The sequence below is a fragment of the Limanda limanda genome, chromosome 8, assembly GCF_963576545.1.
Source record: "Limanda limanda chromosome 8, fLimLim1.1, whole genome shotgun sequence".
Lineage (NCBI taxonomy): Eukaryota > Metazoa > Chordata > Actinopteri > Pleuronectiformes > Pleuronectidae > Limanda > Limanda limanda.
Window position 1 is genome coordinate 10,901,800 of NC_083643.1, and position 12,803 is coordinate 10,914,602.

General features: G+C 42.0%; 1 protein-coding gene across 3 annotated transcripts in view; it reads right to left on the bottom strand.

Moving 5' to 3' along the window:
- Positions 1-3,796, bottom strand: part of shank3a (SH3 and multiple ankyrin repeat domains 3a) — a 128,824-nt gene extending 125,028 nt beyond the window's left edge. For all 3 annotated transcript variants that reach the window (XM_061076117.1, XM_061076114.1, XM_061076115.1), the window contains exon 1: positions 3,428-3,796. In XM_061076117.1, coding sequence (XP_060932100.1) covers positions 3,428-3,733 — 306 coding nt within the window. In that variant the 5' untranslated portion in view covers positions 3,734-3,796. The remainder of the gene's footprint in view (positions 1-3,427) is intronic.
- Between the last annotated feature and the right edge of the window lie 9,007 nt (positions 3,797-12,803).

A 12,803-nucleotide genomic window follows, 5' to 3' on the forward strand; every position in this document is an offset into this window, starting at 1 on the left:
CGTATCGCTCCAGGAAACACACTGAAAAATGATTTTAAACGATATTGATGACATATTTTATATGATATAAATGATAAAGCATGCATTCCATAGTTTGTATTCCCCTTCTGTTGTCCTGGAGTTTTAAATTTACCAATTTGACCGATCACATTATTAAATGCCCCCCTCCATACAGACACACATGCAGTCATAAAGATAAAAAGAGAGGGGGGGGGGGGCGGAGAACACGTAATTTACCCTCGACACCCGACATTGAACGGAGCAAACAGCGGAGAAGTTCTTGAAGATGGATGACATTAAATTGGGACGCTGTTGCAGTTAATGTTGGAGCAACAAGTGACCATATGCTTTTATACTTCTGGGTCAACGGGTGATATTATTTTAGCGGCGCTTCAGCGTCCGGTGTGAACCCGGCGTGCCTCGCTGTCCTCCTGCAGAGCCATGACAGCGGAGCTCTGGGAGCGCAGGTCGGTCTTCTCTCACCAGGTGCTGGAAGGGCAGCTTGCGGATCAGCAGCTCCGTAGATTTCTGGTAGCGACGGAACTCTCTCAGAGCCACGGTCCCGGGGCCTGTAACGGTCCCGAGCCGGTCGCGGTGAGGCTTCTTCACGCCGCCGGGGTCCGGGCGCTCTTACGGCAGCCCTGGTCTCCAGCTGCTTCCTGGGGGCTTTGCCTCCGGTGGATTTACGAGACAGTGATTAAACTCGTGAAACAGAGAAGTACCGTCATGTAATCCACTGATTTCAACAATGTAACTGTATTCTGAATACCATCTATTTAATTTGTAACTGTAACGGAATACAGTTACTCATAATTTGTATTCTAAATACGTAACGCCGTTACATGTATTCCGTTACTCCCCAACACTGATTATATAAGGCTAACACGAGTTGAACATGGCACTATGGGCTGTGTTTGTGTTGTTTTTTTACTTTATAAAGCTGCAAAAAAACGTATCCCCACAAATTAGCTTGCCATAACAGTGGCCATTTGATATAACCCGCCAGGATTTTGAAATAAGAGGTGTGTGGATTAAGCCATTTTAGATTTGCTCTTCCCTTCTGTCCTGCTGAAAGGGTAAAGTGTTGCCTGGTGTGATCTTTGCATGCTGCTCTGCATTCTCCTGATCCTGGCTTGAAACACAGCAGGAGATGTGTAATCCTACTTCAGGCGGACTATTCTAGTGTAATCTCCTTATTACTCAGAGTACACAAAAGTCACTTTTGAGTACTCCATAAAAGATTCAAACTGTCAGAGTTTGACCATCTGTCTTCTGCTTCTGTTTGTCTGTCAGACTTTCAGGCTGTCTCTCTGTTTGTCTCCTTATCTATCATTGTGTCACGCTCTTCAAGTTCTTGGCTGTCGTACATCAAACCTAACGTGACGCCTTGAAAGTGAAACTAATGATCTGTTGAGTATCTTAAATTACGTAAGCACATTAAAAGGGAAGTCCGGTGGTAATAGGATTAAGACTTACGAGGTGTGTGCGTTATGTGTGCATGCATACTTACAAACGTGTGCGTTAAAGGGCATGCTTGTGTGCTCATGTATGCATTAGGATTTTGTGTCTATATGGTGTAAGATTGACATGGACTTGAAGATGTGTGTTTGTACATGTCTTTCTATGGTTAGGTTGGACTAGAATTAGTTAAATAGTTAGGATAGGGGTCTAGGTGGGACTGCATTTTGACAGTAAGTGTCCTCACAACTGCAGAAAGATGAGAATGTGTGTCTGTGTGTGTGTGTGTGTGTGTGTGTGTGTGTGTGTGTGTGTGTGTGTGTGTGCACACAAGTGTGTGTGTGTGTGTGTGCGGGAGAGTGCTTGAGACTGCGTGTGTGTGAGCCTGACTGAAAACCGTTTTTGTTCACAGACAGTGATTGTGCAGCACCTTTGGGGAATTCTCTGCTTTCTTTTCAACTGCTCTCCTTTTATGTCCTGTCTTTATTTCTGGCATGCAGCGCTGGAGCTTCACTAGGATACAATGGGTCATTTCAGCCAAGTAGCCAACAACAATGAGGTAATCAACAATAACAAACAGACAGTCACTTGCTTTCACCGTCAGCATCTGGAGAAAGAATCCGAAATGAATTCAAAATGAGCCACAGACTGAGGACTTCTGCACAAGTTTGCAGTGAGTTGTGGTAAAGACTTGATCTGCATTTCACGATATCATTAGCAGAGAATGTCAACAGTGAACATATGAGAGCAGGAGAGGAGGGCTTGGTTGAAACACAGGGACATTAGTAATAAAAGCTTAATGCTGTGGTGTTGCATGGAAAAAGTCATGTGGTACCTCTCTAATAGTGTGACCTTATTTGTGTGCTACTGTGCTACAGGGAGAGGGATATGGTTAGAGATATGTTGAAATGCTTCATTGGATTCTCCAGCCAACGATGGGTAAAATGTTTCTTCTTCTCTACATTTATGTGCAGTTCCACACCATGTCTGCTCAAGATCATTAAAACATGTGACTTGTAAAATACATTTTAATGGGACTATTGTCCTCATTTAACAGTAAGGAATCGACTACTTAAAACAGGTATAGCCAGATGCCATATCATTAAAATGGCTGCTGATGTAATCACCCAAAAATTACGGAAATACAAAAGAAAAGATAAATCCATATACAGTACAATAGCAGAGCCTGAAAAATTCATGAAACGAAGCTGAGGATCTGTTCCACACCACCTTCTGCAGATAACGAACATAGACAGACACACTTCAGAATGGTTGCAGGGATTTTGTGAAAAGAGGGAGAGTACATGCTTTATACTGACAATGGGACAATAAAGGAAGGATCAATGTCACAGTCTCTGGATGCCATATGAAAAAGACACAGACTACATCCTCAGGGGAACTGCTGGGCAAAGATTTAAGTCAGACGAACGTTAGCTTGGATCTCTGTCTTGGCACAGAGCAACAGCAGAGACTGACAGACAGGGTGAGGTTAAGTTTCACAATTCAGTTATAACTGTCTTGATTTGGTACTTTGTGTCTTTCTGTGGATTTACAATGCCTCTCATAGCCTAGTCTATCCTGGATGTCTTTTCTCTTCCTCTCCCCTCCATACCTCCCCAGCTCTCACCCTAAGTGGCCAGTTGTCAAAGTCAGCTGAAGCCCAGTTAATGAAGAGGTAGATTTATTAGCGAGACATCAGTGGAATAGAAGAGGGGGAGTGGAACCCCCAGAAGCCAGTAAGCAAATACAGCCACAAAGTGTGCATACCAAAAGCACACATGAGTAGGAAAAGAGAAAGAAGTAGGTTGGGATGAAAAGAAAGAATGGTAAAGAAAGAGAAAACAAGAAAAAAAATCATTAAGCAGACATGGGGAGATGTAAGAAAGCATCCAGTCAGAGAGACAGGGGGAGAGGCAGCTTCCCTCTCTTTCATCCTCTCTCCAGCAGTGGCTACAGAACAAGCTCTTACCGTCTGTTGTAGGTCTGGGATTCCAATGCGGATGACCACAGTATTGCCCGTGGGTTCTTCCATGGGTGCTCTTGCACTGTGGCTCCGCTGTGCACCGGGACAGAAAGCCGGAACACCGACAGGAACAGGAACGCCGCTGTCCTCTTCCCGGGAGCTGCTGCTGTCAGTGCTGGCCCCCCGGCTGCCGTTTGCTGTGTGTGTGTGAGGTTGTGTGAGTGTGTGTGAGTGTGTGTGCTGCTGCTGCTGCTGGTCCTGCCGTGGAGGGCTGGGTGGCTCATGTTTGCCGGCTGCCGGACGCAGAGGCATGCTCCGTGTTAGGGGCTCAGTCTATGTCTCTCTCTCTCTCCACACACACACACACACACACACACACACACACACACCAATGACTCTCGCTCACACTACACGCACACTCAGCTTGCAGCGTGCATCATTTGCCTGCGTGAGACAAGAGGGAGGGAGAGAGGCAGAGAGGGAATGGGCAAAGAGGAGGAGGTAAAAACACAAAGAGAAGATAAGTACAAATGAAAAATGGAAATAAAACTGAGATTCTGAGATAAAGCAACACAATTGATAGAATAGTGTCAAATGATTTAAATCTAATCTGTGATTAGCACAATAGATAATCATGAGGCAATTTGCAAAAATGAGGCACAGTCCTGGCTATGCAGGGGAAGGTGGTTGATATTCGTCCAGAACGTTGTTTGGTAGGATTTGGCCTTCCTGCTTCGCTTTACCAGGCAATGATTTGATCAGCGACACCACCCAGAGAGGAATAAACAGTGACAGACACAGAACAAACTGAAAGGAGGTTTTTTGAGAGTTCTTTCTATTAAATGTTTTATTTATTTACTGTTTCATCATACAGGCCTTGTACACTGGGACTAAACAGAAAACAGCATCCAAAATCAATTATATAGTTTGTGACTGTCATGCAGTAGTGGAAAATCACAATGTACATTTACTGATTAACTGTCCTCCAGTAGAAGTTTGAGCTACTTGTACTTCACTCGAGTATTTCAATATTATGCTATTTCATACTTCTGTTCCACCATCAGGGTGCTGTTAAGTAGTAGTTAAAACCCTTTGAACTACTACTTTAATTTGGTTGGGAGATGTCATTAAATTTGATGGAGGCGGCCATTTTGCAATACTCTGATTAAATCATCCAATATCTCACTATAAATCTAACATTAATGAAAAAAGGTGTAATATATAGATTGGGTGAAACGGGTCAAGTTATATAAAACAACATATTCAGTTAACTTGTCACATTTTAGGGCATGTAAAGCTACAGAGTAGTTGGGGTATGAGGGTTGGGTTTAAGTAGAGTAAAGAATGCCAACATTTCCTGATGTACTAAAAATTCTCTCTGAGGGTGAACAACTTGCAGGTATATAGAGAAACGTCCTAGTTTACTCAGCTGTGGGAAGCTGACCTAGTGGAGTTTCCACCAAGCTAGAGGGTCCACCTCACTGTCTATGTGTGGTGGGGGACAGCAAATAGCTGTTCAGCTTCTACAGCTTGCTCCAGTTGGACAGAAGATGAGGCAGTGACTGGGGTTGTCTAGAAGAAACTGCCCCGTGATTTATTTTGCTTTCTTCAGAGTGGCACCTGGTGGATGCGTGCTCTGGGCCGATGGGTCAGTGGGGCCTCTCTCCTAGAACAGATATAAGAATACAGCCTTGAAAAAAATACATTATTCATTTTGCAATGCATAATATGTTATATATCATGTTCATTCAAGATCATGCAATATCTGATTTCTGTATGTGAAATATTTGATCACCAATGTGTCAAATAAACATTATAATCCAATTACCTTCCGTACTGTTGCTTCCATTTCTGACATCACCCTGATCTTTATGTCTGCGACCTTTTCGCTGCTGATGCAGCTGCCTTTGAATCTGGATCCTTGAAGCACATCATGTCCAGAAGGATTTTCTTCTTAATGGACTTCGTTAAATCACTGTCTTCTTCCTTCTCTGCAAGAAATTATGTCTTCATCAGATGAAGGACTCGTTTAAAACATGAAACAATCGCGTAACTCTCACCTGAAAGAGCATCCATACATTATTGCAGAGGCTGTAATGTCTGGTTTACAGACTCAAGCACATCCATGTCCTGCCAGTTGGGAACCAAATGCCTTGATTTTCTGTCTGAGCAAAGAATGTCAGATATTGCCCGCTGCTGCTCCAGGACTCTTTCAATCATCTTTTGCCTGGAATCTCACCTAGTGGGTCATTCTGTGATGAGTGAGTGCTCTGGGAGGTTGTGCTCCTGCTGTGCTTCTTTCAGTGCCACTTTCTATTTCCAGCTGCGGGAGAAATGTCCCGTCAACTTTTTGCAAAACACAGTAGCTCCAGCAATGCGGCCATAATCTTTAGTGGGGAGAAGACAAAAAATTATGAATTAAATCGTATAAAAAACAACTGCAATATATAACTTAGTTTTATAACTTAAATAATTGAAGACTAATAATACCGATACTACAGCATTTGAGACAGACTACAATCCCCTACTATTTAGTAGTCTAACTTGTGTGTGCATGAGCTTAAAATCAATAAGGTAATAAAACAACATAATTTACAATACAATGTCTCTGCTGTTCTTTTTTCATCTATCTCACTTTGCTCTTTATGCTACCCTACACTATCACTTCAATAAAATGTATCCTTCCATGTGTGTATTCTCCACTGTAGCCTCTCCTCTCCCTTCAACTGTTGTCCCCTCCCACACAAAATGGTAATATTCTATCAACAAATAATCATTCCTTTTCAAGCTGCAAAAAACTAAGACTACATTATACAGTAACGTTAGAGTGACAAGCAGATCAGTTAGTTCCCCAGCCATTTAAAGACTTACCGATGGCCAGATATAGCCTGAAGTCTGACACAGTTGTTGAGTTTGGTGGCCTTCACAATGTTGGTGCCGTTGTCCGTTGTGATATTCACTTGCCGGTCATCATGTAAATCCCTGCTGGCTAACACCTCACGTAATCCAAGAGCTATATTTTCACTGGTGTATAGTGTGTATTTCTGGGAAATATAGTCTCTAGACATCGTGTTTTCAGTTCAAAGTCCTCAGTGAGGAAATGCACAGTAAAACTCATGGAGGGCTCTGTTGTGCGACTAGACCAGGGGTCGGCAACCTTTACTATCAAAAGAGCCATTTTTCCCCCTCTTCCACCAAATAAAATGTGTCTGGATAACACAGCTTATAAAGTTTTCGTATAGTTTTACTCAATGTTGTGCCAGTTCACACCTAAAATGAACTAGTTCACGTTCTTTTGTTCCATTGTTTATTGGGATGATTCAGATGACAAACTATTACAATATGTGTCTAGTTATTAATCTATGGTGTTGGATCATGTCTGCACATCGCTCAGTCCTAACTGTGCGTCACGTCTCCGGTTGTACTGCGAACAAAGTCATTTTTCATGATGTTTAAATGCAGTCTCAAACTCTTGAGCGAATCAAACAAACAGTAAGTTACTTCATGGACTGATCAGGTCTTGATAACTTGTGAGGAGTGGTTATTAGATCAAGTGAGAGCAGATGGCCTCTGTTATTTCTATGTGGTGCTTTGAGGTTTTTCCATTAGGAGTTGCAAAACTGTTTGACTGCTTTGCTGCTACTTGACTTAACGTAGGTTTGCCTTGCTTACACTAGATTACTTAAACTCTGAGCTGATCTCTGAGCTTGTGTTGTAGATGGCTATGGAGATTAGTCATATTCCCTCTGGTGGTTGCCACAAGTGTTTGTTAGGACTTGCATAGAACAGGTCATCTTTGTTGTATCCGATATAGTTCCAAATTACAGACATGCTGCTCTTTTTAGCCAAAACTTATTCTAGTGGCACATGTTGATGCCACCGGGTTCTCACCACAACAGCCAGAGAGGAACCATTCCCTTTTCACCCTGGTTCAAATGGAGGTTCTCTCTGAGCCCGTTCCAGCAGTCTTTTGCGATACATATATTGTGAGTAAAAGTACAGTTAGAGGAAACAAACCCTGCAACACGTGTGACTTATACATGGTTCAATACTTTCAATATGATTAAACATTTAAGAAGACATCACCACTGACTGACTGTTGACAGCGCAGTGAATGAGAAAGTATTTCCCCCTGCAGCATTTTAACAGTCTCTCAGTACAGATTCAGTTGTGAACTGTTCCATCTCCAGATAGCACATGCAGGACTTTTCACTTTTTTGCTGTGGTAGTAAGCAAAGGATCTGAACGCTACACAGTCCACCATTTGAACAAGAGAACTTCTCATGCAAGGAAAATGTGCCACAAAGCATTTGTGGCAGGACTGTAAATTATTAACTATGAGCGTAAGTCAGTGATATGCTCCATTGTGTTCTTAGTGTCCTCACTGTTTAGGTTCACAACAACAGTGTCTTCTTATACAGGGAACATAAAGAATGCAAGAGAAAATACAAATGATGAAATCTCTGAGGCTGATGTATGCACTCAAAAATGTTGCAGTATATACAAACTAATCAGACAATGTCAACTATTTTATATTGCAGTAATACCATCTTATACTGACATCATTAAGTCAGCAATGATGGTGATCGGCTGTATATTTTATTGGTGGCAAGAGTTGATATTTTAATATACCATATTACATCACTTATCATTTGATATATGATGAGCATTCATTTTCTGATCAATAAGCCTTTGTTCATCTCTCTAGTGCTGTTATTTGCAGAGATATATGGAATATCTTGACCTTTAACCAATCTGCTCTAAAGGTTTATCATCTGGAGATACCCTCTCAAGGAAATATTCCCACCAAGTTTGGTGTCAGCAGCTTACATTGATGCAAGCTTGGGTCATGTTTGGTTTATGACCCAAACAAATAAGCCAAAATATCACCTCATTATATCAGAAAGGCCTCCGATTCCTGGAGAGATCTATGCGAAAAGAGTTTAAAAACAAATCCTGCTGCTTTCTATAGGCTAACAACCATTTGGAAAGACTTAACTGGTAAGAGAGTCTCAAAACACATACCAAACAGCTAACTTCCATGGCATGTGTTTTATTTCAGCTGAGGTAAACAAACTCTGCGGAAATGTATTCGGCTGACAAAATTAACCTCTTCGCATGGTTACAAAATATTTCTCAATGAAAACCACAGGCTAAATATGCTTTTTTCACCCAGCAGAAGTTATACTGTGTGTATTTCCCTGCACTACAGAGACTTGCATGTGAGCACCCTGCCACTGCTGGACACTACACTATGTAATCCCATTAGGACTGGAGAAAGAGCATGGCAGGCAGCCCTAATACATTAGAGGATTTAGCAGATCACTCTACCTGTAAGTGACTGCGGCTTGCCAGGTCTACAGAGCAAGGGAATTTGATAACTATTACCCACACCCTGTACAGCAGCTCAATATTCACAGTTTATGAAGTGATTGTTTTGCTCTTGCAGTATTTGCCACATGGGTCTCCATTAGGGGTGTAACGGTACATGTATCCGAACCGAGAATTTCCGATAAGGGCCTTTCGGTTCAGTAATTAAACAACATAAGTTCTGCACGTGGACTTGCTGCATTCGTTCGGTACACGTGCAGAACTAATGTCTGCATGTGGGTCTCCATGTACTATGTCAAAGTGGAATACCGACAAATTACAACTTATATCATTCACATTTTCTGTGATACGAGTACCTAACTGCAAAACTTGAACTTTTATTTAGAATGAAATATACCTGATGTAATTATGGGTGCATAAATAGCATAATCATGATAACATGTCATGATTGAAGGCTTCAGTTCAGGGGATGTAGCAAAGGGACCTAAGACGGCAAACAAAAAGCAATAAGGTTTCCCCCTAGATAGTTGGGGCAGGGACAGAGAGACATTTCATCCTACTTGCATCATACATCGATAAACTGTGTGCGCTACAGCCCTTGAAAAGTTCTACTTACAGGGAAATGGTTATCTGTCTGGACAAATGGAGAAAAGAAAAAGGGGAACAAAGCTTTGGGGCTGATTGCAGAACACTTTACTTTTAATTTTCACCTGCATTGTTCAGAGGCTTTTACAGTCTACTGTGATAGATGTTAAATTATTCATACAGAGGGCACATTTACAAATAAAAGTGGTGTCCTAAGATATTCGAAAACTGTAAAATTAACATTTTATTTAACATTGCCTGTTAAATGTGTTTGTAATATATCTTAGAAAACTACTTTAAAAAGCACAATGTACACAAATATGAGTAAGGAATCCTGTCATTATTTAAGCCCATATACATCTATAAGGTGTGCAGTAGAAGCAGCAATTTGTTAAGTTTCTGCCAACTGTGTTTTCCAAAGTATACTCGCACATCTAATGAGGATGTCCTCTGTCTGTACAATCAATGCTGTTCTTGATGTGTTTTGTCATCAATTATTTTGCTGATGTTTATTAAGACTGAAGACAACAGCACCACCTCTACTTGGCAGAACTTAACCTCGCAGCTGAGTGTGTACACACATTTATATAGAGCACGTTGGGGCGGGACTGATAAGGAGAGACAGAGTTGTTTCACTATTAATGTGCTTGCGTTGTTTGAAGTTGAGCCAGAGGTCGTAAGTTCTACACTGATTTTATATCACAACTGCATCAAAACTATTGTTTTGGAATTGAAAATAAGTAAGATTAATTATCTAGTTGGACTTAGAGGAGTAGTCGGCTGTTTGGCCATCTGCCAGCACTTGGAAAGCTCTGCGGACCTGGCCTGAATAAAATGACATTGGCTTGCCCAGGGCTGGAGGATACCATCTCTCTCTTTAATTGTATAGTGACAACATTTACCTGCACATCTAATAATCGGTGTAGAGTGACGTCTTAATTCTCTTTAGGGACTTGGCTGGTAACAGAGCGTAAAAACATCTGGCATCTATGAGTCCCTATACTTTAACACTGCAGTCCAGATTCTTTCTAGCTACCATGTCTTGGGAACATTAAGAGAGTGGACTAGAATTATAAGGAGGCTCGCTCCCATGCATCAGCTAACAGCTACTGCCTCTTCTCTCCTAAACTCAGATCTCTTTCACCCCACCCCCTCTCACCCCATCTCTTGCGCTCCAGCCCAGTGAAAACAAAGTGAATAATTCATGACCATAGCAGTGTGTGCATGGATCCAGTGCAATGTATGTGTGTATCTGAAACATTCGCTGGGCTTCATAAGTCCTTGCCGTAGAGCTACACTGTACATGAGGACCTTCACAAGCACAAATGAAACCCACTGCAAGCCCTCAGCCAGCCTTACCCAGCCCCCTCCAAGATATATGCACTATAAAGAAAGAGGCAGGTGCTGAGGGAAGAAGAGGAAGATAAAGGTGAGCAGGCTGACTGCATGAAGCAGAGAGGGTGACAGAGGATGTGGCCGAGACAGTAAGCAGGTCAAGCAAAAAGTAGAGAGAAAGGGAGCGAGGAAGAAAAGGGAAGGGAGGCGGTGAAAACCGAAAAAGAAGGTGGTAGGGCTGGTGAGAGGGTGGGAGAGAGGGAGGGAGGGAGAGCACTACGTACAGTCAGCTTTGACAAACCAGCCACATAGCCTGTAGCCTGGAGTAAATGTGATAACTGTTCACAGACCCTATCAGAGTTTGCTTCACGCTCCTCTACACCTGGTAAAGCAAATGTCACGGCCACTCACAAACCAGAGTCACCTGGGGCCACATTCATTCACAAACACACATTTTCTCTCCCTGTCCCTTACAACATTTTCATTCATTCTGTCTTCCATTCTCTTGCAACCTCCCTCTTTCATAGTGAATTGGAATGAAGGTGCTTTATTGGTAAGGTTGAGAAGCATCAAACAAAAAGGGAGACTGTGGTTTAAGCTGCCTGCTTTGGTGCTCTGCAATTAGGTTTGAGTACCGTTCACATTTCAACCACATTTATTAGTACTTTACTCTCTCTGTAGGACAAAAAAATGTCACACCAGGGTTTTTCCTCTATCTAGAATTACGAGGCGGCCACCTCCATCAAATTTCATGCTACTTCCTGACAAAATTCTAGTACAATGGAAACAGCTTAAAGTGATAAAGTGTTTCTCCCGGACCAAAGTCATCACTATAAGCAGTTGATTACTTTAAAAGAATTGTGCAACTTCTGTATGATAGTCCCAGAACTTGAACGAAAGATGAGTGACTGACCTCTCTCTCTGTCTCTCAGTAGGGAGAGCCAGAGGAGATGGCAAGATAGTGCAGCCGTGCATGGCCACAGTCTTCACTCAATGCTCATTTTGTCAAAAGTGTAAAACCCTAATAGCAGGAGCTTGTGAGAGGAGAAATTTCAAGCTACAACATCTTCCATCTCATCTAACGGGCAGTGTGAATTCACATTGCTGATGCTTAAACATCATCTTCTTTCACAGATAAGCCACTCTTTGTAAACAAAACAGTGCCTGACCCATCCAGAGCACAGGGCCACATGCAGAAGCCCCATATGGAAAATTAGCCATGCGCTAAAAGCTTTTGGAATCAATACTTTACAGTAGCTGCACCACATCCCAGAGCCACAGTCTCTATCCAGTTTGGATGGCGCATGGGCTGACACGGCAAGCAGATGTGCCCCACTCCTCCTCCTCCTCCTCTCTCTCACACACACACACACACACACACAAAAAAACAAAGCTGACATACATGAAAACTACAGTGATATTCCTTGGCTCACAGCAGCGTTATGTTATGCCCTTTATGCGTTATAATATCAATATTTGTCTCGATTTGGCTGCAAGGGTAGAAATCCTGCTTGGCAAGCTCCTTTTCTGAGGATTTTCAATCCGTCACCCCTGCAGACTGAACTAGAAATATGACAAAGTTACGAAGAGAAACATTTTTAATGTTATGGAAAACCTATTGCATCCCTTTTTTCCAAATACTGCAAAGGGTACATTTAAGGACACGGCTATTTCTACAATCTGTCAGAAAATATTTGCAGATTTGAGTCTGGGAATTGCATCACTACAGCTGACAGGATATATTTAATACTAGCTTTTAGAAGCGCTCTCTTTTATAGACACCAACACATGCATACTGTTTAATTAACATGCATACATTCAGGAAATTAAAAAAAGTACAGTAGGTTGTTTCCCTCAACATACTTGATCACTTCTGACAAAAAAAAATCTGATTGTAGCTGACAAAGAAGCCAGGTTTGAAAAAATCAGTTGTGTACAAGGTATAAAGCCAACATACAATTGGGATGCAGAAGAAAACAGGCAGAGACACTTTATAATGATCAAAATCCTTTGTTCCAGTATCCATTCCTCCACTGCATTCTCAATAATCTTCCTCCTATCTTTGCAGTTACTGCATCCTCTTGTTCTCTGAAAACCTTGCACTGTCTGTCTCTCAGTTTATAAATTCTCT